Source organism: Heloderma suspectum, chromosome 1 (assembly GCF_057233095.1).
Source record: "Heloderma suspectum isolate Gila_16-S chromosome 1, 16-S_ref, whole genome shotgun sequence".
NCBI lineage: Eukaryota > Metazoa > Chordata > Lepidosauria > Squamata > Helodermatidae > Heloderma > Heloderma suspectum.
This window is the reverse complement of record NC_139458.1, coordinates 56,577,291-56,590,554: the sequence shown is the minus strand read 5'-3', so window position 1 is coordinate 56,590,554 and position 13,264 is coordinate 56,577,291. Positions and strand designations below refer to the sequence as shown.

Sequence of the window (13,264 nt, the reverse complement as noted above, 5' to 3'; positions counted from 1 at the left end):
TGGCAGCATGCCTTTGGTGGCCCTCTCCGACTTCCTGGATTCCTGCTGCTCTGCTGCATTCAGCTTGGGCTCCCCGGTGTCACTAGACTCACTGTCGGGATTAAGTGTGTCGGCTGCCCTCTCACCTTCCTCAGGCACTGTGGGCTCCCCTTCTCCACTCTCAGGTGTGCTCAGGTTCACCTCTATAAGCTCCATAGTCCTGGGCCTCACAATCTCATCGAACTGCACACTTCGGCCAAATATGATGCTGCAGTCTTGGGGAATAAGAATTCTGTAGCCTTTATGGTAGGGACTGTATCTCGCCAGGAGCCCTTCAATGGCTTGGTCCTTTTCTGTTCTGGGATGTGAGAATAGGCCTTACACCTAAACACTCTCAGATGGCCTACCTTTGGCTTGGCTCCATGCCACAGTTCGAAAGGTGCTTTACTAATGGCCTGGCTGGCAGCCTGTTCTGTATGCAGGCTGCCATAGACACCTCCTCTCCCCAGAATTTAAATGGTAGATTTGCAACTGGCAGCATGCTCCTTTCCATGTTTAGGAGTGATCTTTTGCCATTCAGCCATGCCATTCAGTTCCAGCAAGTAGTTGACCATCTTTTGGTGCGTGATGCCTTGGGCCCGGAGGTATGCTTCCATCTCCCTTCTGATGTACTCTCCTCCATTGTGGGTATGAATGGTGCCCAGTGTCTTGCAGAATTTGTTCTTGATTGCTGCAATGAATGCCTTCAGCTTGCTCAGTACTTGATCCTTACTCTTGAGGATGTACACTGTTGTGAACCTGAAATAATCATCAATGAAGATGAGGAAGTACTTACCCCCTCCAGGGTTTTTTGCCTCCATCGGTCCACAGAGGTTGGAGTGGATGAGCTCCAGTAGTTGTTTAGCTGTGGTCTCACTTGCCTTGGGCAGTGGGGCTCACGTGGACTTGGTCTTGATGCAGCTCATCCTTTACTTGCACACTGGGATCTGCAAGTCTGCAGTGAGTTCCTTGGTCACCAGCTCCTTCACTGCCTCCATGCTTCTGTGTCCCATGCATCTGTGCCAGGGGTGGATGCAACTGTAGTGGGGTGTGTGGTCTGCCCTCTTGGCTTCTTCTCTGCTGCCAGCAATCTCATACATAGAGTTTCTTACACTAGCATTGCCCCACAACCTTCCTTCTCTGGAGGTTTGGCATTCATCCCCTTCGAAAAGTAGGACAAACCTGTCTGCTGTAAGCTTTCTTACCGACAGCAAGTTCCCTTCCAAGTCTGGCACAAACAAGACGTCTGTTAGCTTTGTTTTCCCACCGTGCAGCGGTGCTGTACAGTCTAAGGTGCCTTCTATTCCAACTGCCTTTATCTGTTTCCCATTAGCCAGGCAAACGTAGCCTTGCTTTTGGTGATCCAGTTTCTCGAAGAACTCCCTCTGGCTGGTCATGCGGCTACTAGCTCCTGAGCCCAGCACCCAAACTAGGTTGTGCCTCTGAGCTCTGGTTACTCTGAGGTAAACAGACCAGCAGGAATGGGCCCCTTGCGGCTTGTAGTTTATTCTGCCTTGCACTTTGTTGCACTTTGGCTCCCTCTTGTGGCTGTTTTCGGGACAGTCTCTCTTGAAATGTGTCCTGGAACCACACTGGTCGCATTGTATTGTCTTTGCGATAAGGGCTTGTTCCGATTCCCTCGAGGCCTTTGTTTCTGGCCTAGCCTTTGTCCTCTTACATGAGGCATCGGCCATGTTTTCCATCCTGCGATTCCACTCACTAATCAGCCTGGCCTTTACATAGTCCAGTTTAGGTCTGCTTTGGGATGCGCTTCCAAGGCTGTTATGAGGGGTTCATAGGAGTCATCTAGGCTGCACAAAATGATGGCCATGACATCCTCCTCTGGGGTCTCTGAGCCAATTGCACACAGCTCCTCAACAACTTGCAAGACTGCATTTATATGGGCTGCCGAGCTGGCTCCTTTCTTGAGCCTCATTTTAAACAGCTTCCTCTTCAAGAAGAGCTTTGCATTTATGCTGGTAGGCTGGTGCACTATCTGCAGAACCTCCCACATTTGCTTGGCTGTTTTCTCATTTCTGATGTGGAGCAACTGGTCATTTTGGACTGATAGAACAATTGTTGCCCTTGCTTTTCTGTCCCTTTTGCCCCAGTCCTGGGGGTTTTCTGCGAGGCGAGCCAATTCCGGAACCTACCAGAAGTCCTCTTTCACTAGCACAATTTCCATCTTGAACTTCCATATCTGGTTCCCAGTGCCTAGTTTTTCCATGGCTGCATGTACATTTCTTTCAGCCATCGTTTCACCCTCCTAGATTTTTCTCCCTTGTCTATCCGATGGGAAGTACTCACAGGTTTCTGGGTGATTCCTTGCAAAAGCCTTTTTCTTCTTTATTGGCTGCTGGGCCCTGTAACCTGAAGTCTGAATCAGCCCCCGTTTAGTAGCCACGGATGTAGACAAAAGAGACTGAAGCGGTGGGTTAGGAACAGACTTTACTTGAGATATGACAAGCTTACATCTTGAGGTAAGTTGGCTGATATCAGCCTCATGGTTAGCACCCCTTGCAGGAGGAAGTAGGAAGGGGGATAGAGAGTAGGGGGAGGAGACAAGGAAAAGGCAATACCATCTCCCAGAGATCCCCTCCCACCTGATTCAGGTACATATTACCCCTCCAAGTTCAGATTAAGTGACTCATGGCCTGAATCCCTCCAACAATTTTTCCTGTGTGTAATTGTCAAAATGAAGTTAATTATCACCAAAATAAATGAAGCAGTTGTTCTGAATGCAGTAGGGTATTTCAAAAGAGTAATATTAATTACACTTGTTAAGGCATAGAACACCTAATGCAACTTGACTATTCCAGTATGAAGGAGAAAGGAGGCTGCAGTAGATTATCAGTATTAATTTGTTACAATATTTTGCATTAATATGTGTGGCGCAGAGTGGTAGGCGGCAGTATTGCAACCGAAACTCTCCCCACGACCTGAGTTCGATCCCAGCGGAAGCCAGCTCAGGTCGACTCAGCCTTCCTTCCTTCCAGGGTCAGTAAAATGAGTACCCAGCTTGCTGGGGGAAAGGTAGTCACGACTGGGGAAGGCAATGGCAAACAACCCCGCTACAGTCTGCCATGGAAATGCCAGCACAAGCGGCATCCCTCTAGGGGTCAGTAATGACCCGGTGCTTGCACAGGAGGAACCTTTCCTTTCCTTTCCTATATTAATATATGCTGGATATATTTATTATATAAATAGTCCATTCACCAATATTTGAAACAAGTCTGAACAAAAGGGCTCATCTGCGATGGCTCCAGCTTAGTATATTTTGTAGGACACTGTTATTCCAGATATAGCCTATGGGTTATGGCTTTTCATAAAACCTAATGAATTTCTAGATTTGTCCACTGTTTTAGCACAGATGCATTCTGCTAATCTACCAGAAACGTTTTGAGCTCAGTTCCAAAATATCAATAGCTTTTAGTATCACAAGTGAATGTGACTGTGGTTCTTGATAAAAAAGTAGCAAGTAATTTTGTACATGTGTTTTATGTTAAAATGCTTGTCCAACATTTGATATTTATATAAATATATGTGTCTATATATATACTTGCAGAGTTTTAAGCTGAATGTAGATAGCCACTGCGCTTTAAAGGAAGCTGTCGTAGAAGAAGGACGCCAGCTTCTTGATCTTATAGTATCTCACAAATCAGGTAAATCCTTCTGAAATATTGCAAGTCTTTATGTCTCCAGACTATTAAAGAATAAAGAAGCATTGCTGTAAATTACTGCATATATTCACTTCCTTATGTATTATTAATATTTACATTATCAGTTTGACCTTCAAGATTTATAAATGTTTCATATACTGCATACAATGCTGTGATACTTATAAAATGAAATACTGCCAGCAAATAGTCTGTTCATTTTATTTTGGTCTCACTGCTCAGCTGAGTTTCAATTGAAATTACATCACTGAAAACTTCATGCTGACATGTTCTTTGATGTAGGTGCTATGGAAATAACATTAAGATGATAAATTAGGATTTCATATCTATACACATATATATTTTTACATAGCCAGCATGAGTAATTGCGCTGGTAAAGGCTCCTTTGCCATTTAAGCTAATTCTTACTGCAATTTTAAAGTATTTATTAGGAAAGGTTTTAAAATTAGAAATAGTTATTTCCTTTAGTTATGCTTGTCCTTTTCAATATAAGCCTTAAGTCAGGATGAATAATAATTTTTGTCATGTTGTTGAAACTTGGCATGACTAATTTAATGGTATGGTTTTAATCAGAACACTCTATATTCCTAGAAATAGCTGGATTTGTTTTGGCCTGGTTGGCAAGGACTGTTTTAGCAGAGGTTTGAGATGAAGTTGTCCTCTAGTTTTTAGTGTGATTATTACTTGAGTTCTTACATCTGTTATTTCTCTACCTGCACATGGTCCTCTAGAATTTGAAATAGATTCTCCAAAACATTAATGCTAGAGTAAATCATTTAGCTGGTTTGCATAATTCCCTGGAGGTTGTGGAATGGTAGTAAGGTCTCAAAAACTGATGACTAATGGGTCATTGCATATTTATCAAGAAGAAGAAATTTTAGAAATGGAAAATAAGAGCAAGAGCAACTATATGGCCTGAGGAACAGGCTGAAGTATGGATTTCTCTACTGTTTCTTCTACATATGAGTCACAGGGTTATATATTACTTTATTTTTCTTTGCTGTATTCAATCAGAACTTAACATGCTGTTTGTGTGTGACGTTTGACCCGATCGTATTGTTTGCAATATCAATATGGCAGAATTCCTGATCGGATTTCTCAGTAAAGTGTGCTGAAATACTTAAGGAGAAGGATTTTTTTTTTGGTCACAGTCAGAGTTCTTTACTGTCCTTTTCTTAAATACTTCTATTAAAAGATGAATTTTGATGTATGACTTCATTTGTTTATCTCGTTCTTGGAGAAGGACTGAAGGACATGCTGCAGATGATTGCAAGTCAATGGAAGGAACTACAGAGGCAAATCAAACGACAACACAGCTGGATTCTTAGGGCTCTGGGTATCATCAAAGCAGAGATACTGGCTACTGATGTGTCTGCAGAGGATGAGGAAGGGACTGAGAGCCCCAAGGTAAGTGGCTTGAAGTTTGTCTTATTTCCTCTTATTTCCTCCTTCTTTTGAACTAGGCACCACTGAAGTTTTCTTTCCACCCTAAGGCTTTTCATTTCTACTGGGTAATTTTTTCTATAAACAAAATAAAATGTTTTACTCTGAAACAATACCAAAAAAAAATCCCCTGCCTGAAACTTTTTACATTTTCAGAAAGAATTCTTTCCCCCTGTATAGAAGTCTGCAAGGGGACAGGAAGGGGATGTAAAATATTTAGTAAACAAAACATAAAGTATCTTTAACATGAATAATCAGAATGGCTTTAAATTGTTTTGTTGCAACTATAAATCACTATAATCAGTGCAATCACTCAGCTCTGACATCCATTAGCCGCTTGGTTACAGCAAATTAACAAAGAAGAGAGAAAGTGATTCATTATCTCATTCCTGTTAATGACTATCAGATGCATTGCCTAATTAGGGGATGGCCATTGCAATGGGGAGAAGGTCATATGCTTTGCCACAAATCTTTTTTGCTTGGAGTTTAAGCCTTCCATGTTGGTGCATGTGTTGAATACATCAAGTACTTTACAAATAAAGTACTGATATCCATATCTATTTAGCGAGGAATTCCTTTGGAGCAATGAAAGCAACTTCCCCTGTAGTGATGTGCTTTGATGGAAAGAGGAGCCTTGCTGCAGGGTGAATAACTTTGCTGTGGAGAGAAAAACTATTAGTTTGTTTTTCTTTTTCTGTTTTTTTTTTTAAGAGAAAGAGAATGGCGGACTGTAAGTAGGGGTGGGGGACAAATTGGTTTGGTTCATATTTTAATACAAAATGAATTAATTCATACTTCCCAAGCTACTGTGCAAATCAGAATGAATTATCCTTCAGCTTTTGCACTTCTCCATATTTTGCAATGCAGTTTTCTGATCAAAAGATGCTTACAAAATGTGTGCATCAGAGGAAATTGCACACACAAAAATGCATACATTTGGAGAGATGTGTACGCAGATAGGTATAAATTTTCATGCTGGTTTTTTACAAAAAAATAAAAAAGCAAACTGGTGTGAAAATGGGACTGAATAAACTTGTGCTTCAAAAAGTTCAGAAGTTGTCAAAATCAGATTCATCCATCCCTAACCTCAGGGCACTCTTCAAAGAAAAGTAGGATAAACTTATTGAAATGGTGGAAGCATTGATTCAGAAGTGGCTAGCTTTAGATTATTTTTTGTTTCCTTTTAGAGGGCTAAGCTAACATTTTCCTGTTTATCATGTGTAAACCCCCCCCCCCAACAAACTATTAAAAACCATTCCAAAATTCACAGTGCATGGGGAGGGAAAATGTATCATTCATCACCAATGAAATCACATGGACTATCCAGTAATTGCCAGTGACTGTATATGAATACTGGCTGTGGTTCTAGGGATAATGTTTTGATTTTTCAAGGTACAGTTTGAGGCACTACAAAGAGCTAGGAAACAATCTCACCTGCTATCTGATTGACATTTTGATTCCAACAGGAAAAATACAGATAGCCGTAAGAGGACAAGAGCATTTCCCATTCTCTGCACATGCACTTAGTTACCCAAGATGAATATTATACTACATCTCAGTAATTTTGAATTATACTACATAATCATAGTCACTAAGCATTTATTTATTTATTACATTTCTGTACTGTTCATAAAACTTAAAATATAATATTCAGAAGTATAATAAAGCACCACTTAAAAACTTAAAATGTTTAAACAATAGAATACACTTTAAAAGTTTAAAACAAGTTGAAATGTTTAAAACAACAGAATAAACCAAAGATAAAATGGAACTGAGCTGGCACCAATGTTTGTTTCAGGTCTTTGTTTATCTCCTTTGTGGCACATACTCGCTGGTGAGTAGCCATTTCAGCTTAAGGAGATATCAGTAAGCAAAGACAAGCTTACCACCCAGCATCCATGAGAGGAAACAGTTGCTAGAGCAGGCGGCAGATCTTTGAGAATATGTTGGATCTGGGTTTTTTCTTTATTTTAAAAATCTATATGTCTTCCCTCAATATAAATATTTCCAGGACAGCGTACAATAGGTAGATTTTATTTATTTGCTCATTTGTTTAGAAAGTGTCTAGCCTGCCTTTCAGCCCCCTTAAGCTGCCATCCAATGTCTTCCAGAATTAAAACACAGGGGGACCTATAAATAGCAACAAGTAATGTTTCAGCACTTTCTCTATAGGCCTGCCCAACAGCGGTACTGTCCTGTAGTGGGCCACTGTCCGTAATATGCATCTCAATTAGGATGCCAGAATTTCATTTGGTCCGCATTTTTAAGCAAACCAAACTCATTAGCGGTTTTCAGACGAATATGCAGATTATAAAACAGTTATTGTTTGGATTCCACACTTCTCCAAATGTTGCCATGCAGTTCTCAGCTCAAAAATTGCATACAAAAATGTTTATATTAGGGAAAGTTGTATACAAAATTGCATATTTATTTATTTATTTATTCATTCATTCATTCATTCATTTCATTTCTATACCGCCCAATAGCCAAAGCTCTCTGGGCGGTCCACAAAATTTAAAACCAAACGGCACACAATAAAACAATTTAAAATATATGGAACATCAAAACCACAATACAATACAACCACAATAAAACCTAGCAGCAGTGCAGGAATTTAAAATACAGATTTAAAACAGCAAAGCTAAAAATCTAGAAAGCTAAAATGCCTGGGAAAATTAAAAGGCACCGGAAGGAATACAGTGTAGGTGCCAGGCGGACCTCACTAGGGAGCTCATTCCACAGTCGGGGTGCCACAGCAGAAAAAGCCCTCCTTCTAGTAGCCACCCGCCTCACTTCCTTTGGCAGAGGCTCATGGAGAAGGGCCTCTGAGGATGATCTTAAGGTCCGGGCAGGCACATATGGGAGGAGGCGATCCTTCAGATTAGGAAAATATATGTACAAAAATGTGAATATATGGGAAATATGCATACAAAATATGTATGTTAGGGAAAGTTGTGTGCTAACATAAATACAAATTTTCAGGCAGATTTTTTGTAAAAAATTCACAGAATAATGCAGAAATTGGATGGAATTGATATATGACTGAATACAGACAAAACTGACCCGGACCGGATATAGACTGATTCATATATCCCTAGTTTCAACTCAAGCTCCGTGGGCTGGATCCAGACTAAATTCCTAATGAAATCAATGAGGCTTAAATTAATCACGACTTACATTTCACGTTGATTTCAATGGGACCGAAATGTGACAGTCTTGTGTCAGCCCACTGGGCTCTATCTAACACTAGTCAGTGTTCTTAGTTTCAGAACACTTTGTTTTAGATTAGGCCATTTTTGCCCCCTCAGACCCTCCCCCCGGCCCCACAGACTGCACTCCTGCTGCCATGCCACAAAATCTAAAATTTAGATAGTGAAGTTTTTACATTATTATGGAAATGAAAAAGAAAAAGAAAGCTGGTGACGTTACATACATTATTTGAATATCCTCATCCCTTGTTTGCAGAATTAAAACAATCTTGATTTAATGCAAATACTTTGCATTTGTTGAAGTGCAGCCCTGATTGGTTGAACTAGTATAGTGGCCCAATATAAAGTCCTGGTTTTAGCCTTTGGCTTTCTAAGCAGCTTGGAACCAGATTATTAGAAATATCATCTTCTCCAGAATATAGACACCTGAACCTTAAAATCTTTTCAGAGGTCCTGTTTTGTCACAGTACCCCCCCCCCACTTCCCGCTAAATGAGGTGAGGTGGGTGACTAGGGAGAGACTTTCTTGGTGGTGGCACCCTGGATGTGGAATAACTTCCCAAGCAAGGTTTGCCTGATGCCATCTTTATGGTTTTTTGAAGACCTTTTTATTCACCCAGGCTTTTTAAGCAATCAGCATTTTAATTAGAGATTGTAATCTGGACTAAGAAAATCACAGTAAACCATGGTCCCAGGGCATTGTCTGAAGGCACATGAGGCAGACTACCTGGGAACCACATGTAGCCACCCTGAATTCCACAATGGAAGAAAGGTGGGATAGAAATGTAATAAATAAATAAATAATTTTGTAAGATGAGCTTTATCTTGTATTTTAATCTTGTATTTTACTTCTTTTTTTGTATGTCGCACAGAGGACATGTGTTGATGGGAGGCTATATAAATATAACAACAACAATATAGGAAACACACAGGATGCCCCAAGGCAAGGGTTGGGTTCAGGACTGGGAATGACTGAGAAAGAGGAACTTGAAGAAAGAGTAAATAGCTTGAGGAAACTACAGGGAATGTGGGGAACTTATTTATTCAGGCTGCAATCCTGTGGTACCTGGGAGGTGGTCCCAGGAGCCATAGTATACAGTGTAACTTCATCTCTGACCACAGAGAAGGAGATCCATGGGCAGAGAAGGAGGTCTGCCCTTGGGAGCCTCCTCCATCCAGGTCAGCCATTGCTGCTCCATCATACTCACAATTCCAATGATAGAGAGGGCGAAAAGGATGTGTACTGGAGATGGACTGGGGGAGGTTCGGATCTGCAGAACATGCCCCCAGAATGTGAGGGAACTTTGCCAGTCTCAGCAGAGCAATGGGAGTGGAATGTTTCTGTTAAATGGCCAAAAAAGAAAAAATGATACCTTCCTACCTACCTTTGCCCTGCCAACATGAGCCCAGAGAGCATAGGAATGGCAATATGGCCACCATGGACTCTTCCCTTCCCTGCCCACATGAAATTGCTATTCGTATAGGACCCTTCATAGAAGTATATTGCAGGATTGTTCACAATAAGAAATTACATACAGTTACATAATTTAAAATACTACAAAACATAATTAATACAAAGGGACTTCCTAAATTCATCACAACTTCAAATCCAATCCAGAGAGTAGAATGGATGACTCAATTACAGTGTTTAAAATATAACTTTCTTTCCCAACAGATCTAACCCACCCCCATTTTATTTAAAATGCCTAAGAAAATAGATATTTCATAACCAGGCACTTCAACAACAACAAAGTAGGCATCAGATGAATGTCCCTTGGGAAGGAATTCCATAATTGGGGAACTACCAATGAAAAAGCCCTTGTTGTCAGCTGCTACATCTGTGATGGTTGTGGCACTCTGATGGGTCTGAGAGGAAGACCTTAACTGTCATGCGGAGTTATATTTTGTGAACCAGAGAGCTTCGGCTACTGGGCGGTATAGAAATGAAATAAATAAATAAATAAATAAATTATATGGGAGAAGGTGGCCCTCAAGATACCTGTGTGCCAAGTACGAAAGGCTTTAGAGATTAAAACAAGCACCTTGACTTGAGCTTTGGAATGGACCAGCTATCAGTGTAGATCTCTTAAAACTGGTGAGATATATTCCTAGTGAGCCATCCTAGCTAAAATCCTGCTGCCGTCTTTTGAACTAGTTGCATCTTCAGAACAGTCTTCAAGGGCAGTTCCATATACAATGCATTACAGTAGTCTAACTAGGATGTTATCAGAGTATAGGTGACTATTGCCAGACTATCCCTGACCAGGAGAGGTTATAGCACCCATATCAGCCTAAACTAGGGGGAAAAAAGCACACTATACCACCAAGGACATTTGCACCTCAAATGACAGTGCTGTATCAAGGAGTACTCCCAAGCTGTAAACCTGATCTTTCAGCAAGAGTGCAATTGCATCCAGAATAGGTTGATTCCCTACCCCCCCTCCCTGCTTCCCAGACCTAGGGACCACCTATCCACATTGCCTTTGTTTCATGATGATTGAGCTTCAGCTTTTTGGCCCTCATCCAGCCCATTACCAAACTCAGACAATGATTCAGTTCTTCCACCACCTCATCTGCATCGGATGACATGGAGAAATAGAACTGGGCGTCATCTGCATATTGCAGACACTTTACTCCAAATCCTTGGATGACTTCTCCTAAGGCAAGAAATCCAAGACAAACCAAACATGGCATTAAGTGGTTGCATTAAGTGGTTGCATCTTTTAAAAAAGTTAATAACCTGAGTGGGGTGGGGGTCTGATTTTTGCTGGAACTGTTGTGGAGGAGTAAATGGTTAAACCCTCCAATGCACTATGGCCCTAGAGGAAAATTAGACCCTCCTGTGCCAGCTAGTAACATTTTTTTAAAAGACACAACAGCAAATTTAGTCTCACATTGAGAAATTTTACCATTTTTAGGCGGAACCGCATGCTATGAAAACTGAGTGACTGAGAAAGGATCGCTAGGGAGGCTGTCCAAGAGACAGGAAGGCTATAAGAAGTGGTTGGTTGATCTAGAGTAGCAGTAGGAACCTGGTGCCCTCCAGATGTTTTGGAGTACAACTCTGGTAAGGCCCAGCCAGGTCACGAAGTATTGGAGTTGTAGTCCAAAAACATATGGAGGGCACCAGGTTGCCTACCCTGATCTAGAAACTAGACCATGGGTGAGCAATGCAACACCTGTGGGTGCCCCTGTGCCTGCCATGACACCGCGGTGAGCCCTCCAGACCCCCTTCTGTCTCCTCCATGGTAGTGGCAGCAGTGATGGGAAAGGCTCTTGGTGGCAGCAGGGAAGGAAGGTGGAGGTGAGTGTGAAAGGAATTCCAGAAAAGGAAGAAGGGAGAAAGAGAAGGGAGAATCCCCAAAATAGATTCCCAAGGGCCCAATTGACCATGGGAAAGATGTACCATTGGGCCCGAAAAAAATGGCAAATGCCCCCATGGGGCCAAGAAGGTTGCCTACCCTGGTTTAAACCACGTCAGGGAAATTTGGCCAGTTGTTGCTGCTATTGTTACTGCAGCACTCTTAAGGAGGCAAACCAGTTAACAGGTGTGGGGGATACATGCTATGGATTGGATCCATAGTTATATTCTGCTGGCAGGAGTGTCTCTAAGTGGACTCCTCCTCAGATAGTTCCTGCTGGCAGAAAGGTGGGAAGCAGTTTTTGCTGATTCCACACCCTCTGCATAACTTCCCCCACTGTTCTGGAAGCAGAATTGGTGAATATCACCTCCTCCCCCATTCAGCCAGAAGAAAAGTTCTACTGGAAGGCTTTTGCTGGATCCCACCCTATATGTTGCTTTTTATTGAGCTAGCAGTTATTTTGCTTCAGGATTTTAATGTGCCATTTATTAGGAATATGAGAAACTCAGTCAAGTGGATTTCCGCAGGCAATCCCCCTTAACTAATAGATATTAATTACTTTTTTTTATGTTGTAATATTTTTGTAAATTATTACCTTTAAATTGATAATGCTGCACTCCAAGTGTGGCAAAAGTATGAATCCTCTTTTTGTAGATCGAGAAAGTAATCAAAATTTTAAAAGACCATAAGAAAAAATAAGTTCAAATTTCCACATACACTTACTTCAGAAACAATACAAAACCTGTGAAGTATAATAGAAAATAAGGAATATATCTAGGGGTTATTTTTCTTTCTTTACCTTCTTGAGAGTCAGCAGAAGAGAGCTGATTTTGCAAATCTCCAAAGAAACCAGAAATAGTAAGTACTTCAAAGTCTATAGGAAACTTTTCCTGTAGGACTTTTAAAACTGTTTTCCACACTATCATGGGAGCTTTTTAAAACCATACAAGGAGGACAAAAGCTGCAGTTTCAGAAATATATTGTAAGCATTCACATTCAGGAACTCAGACTTTGCGTATACAGTTATGCCTTTTCTTATGTGACAGGTGTTTTTCTGATTCATAGCTAGAAATAGAGTTTGGGATGTATTTAGTTTGGAAAACAGGATTCCCCCCCCCCCCAACTACAGTTAAGCCCTTCACTTGTGGTGCATCCTGTCCCTGACCTTTAAATAGGAAAAAAGAAAATAAAAGCAGGAAAGAATATTTAAAGTTCACCTATAAAAGTGTTGTGATTTCCTGCAATAATTAATATAAACATTTTAAAACTGTAACTACTTACATATTAGAAATGCTTTTTGTTAAAAAGATACATTTGGATAAAAGAAATTCAGGCAGCAATCCTGAGTGTAAACATCATTGAACTCAACGAGACTTACTTCTGGAGCAGACATTATAGGATTGTACTGTCAGATATTTAAGGAATATAATAACAATTAGATCATATAATTCTCTTGGTTCATATATAAAACATTTATTGATAGGCATTATTATTGGAGAAAATAATATCTTCTTACTCCTTTCCCAGTTGATGCACCAAAATGTACCCCCATCCCC

The 13,264-nt window shown here is 40.9% G+C and overlaps 1 protein-coding gene across 1 annotated transcript in view; it reads left to right on the top strand.

Moving 5' to 3' along the window:
• AKAP6 (A-kinase anchoring protein 6) overlaps nt 1–13,264 on the top strand; it is a 332,898-nt gene that overhangs the window by 100,730 nt on the left and 218,904 nt on the right. The window contains exons 6-7 of the mRNA XM_084827230.1: nt 3,584–3,680; nt 4,939–5,102. Of these exons, the coding sequence (XP_084683356.1) occupies nt 3,584–3,680; nt 4,939–5,102 (261 nt within the window). The remainder of the gene's footprint in view (nt 1–3,583; nt 3,681–4,938; nt 5,103–13,264) is intronic.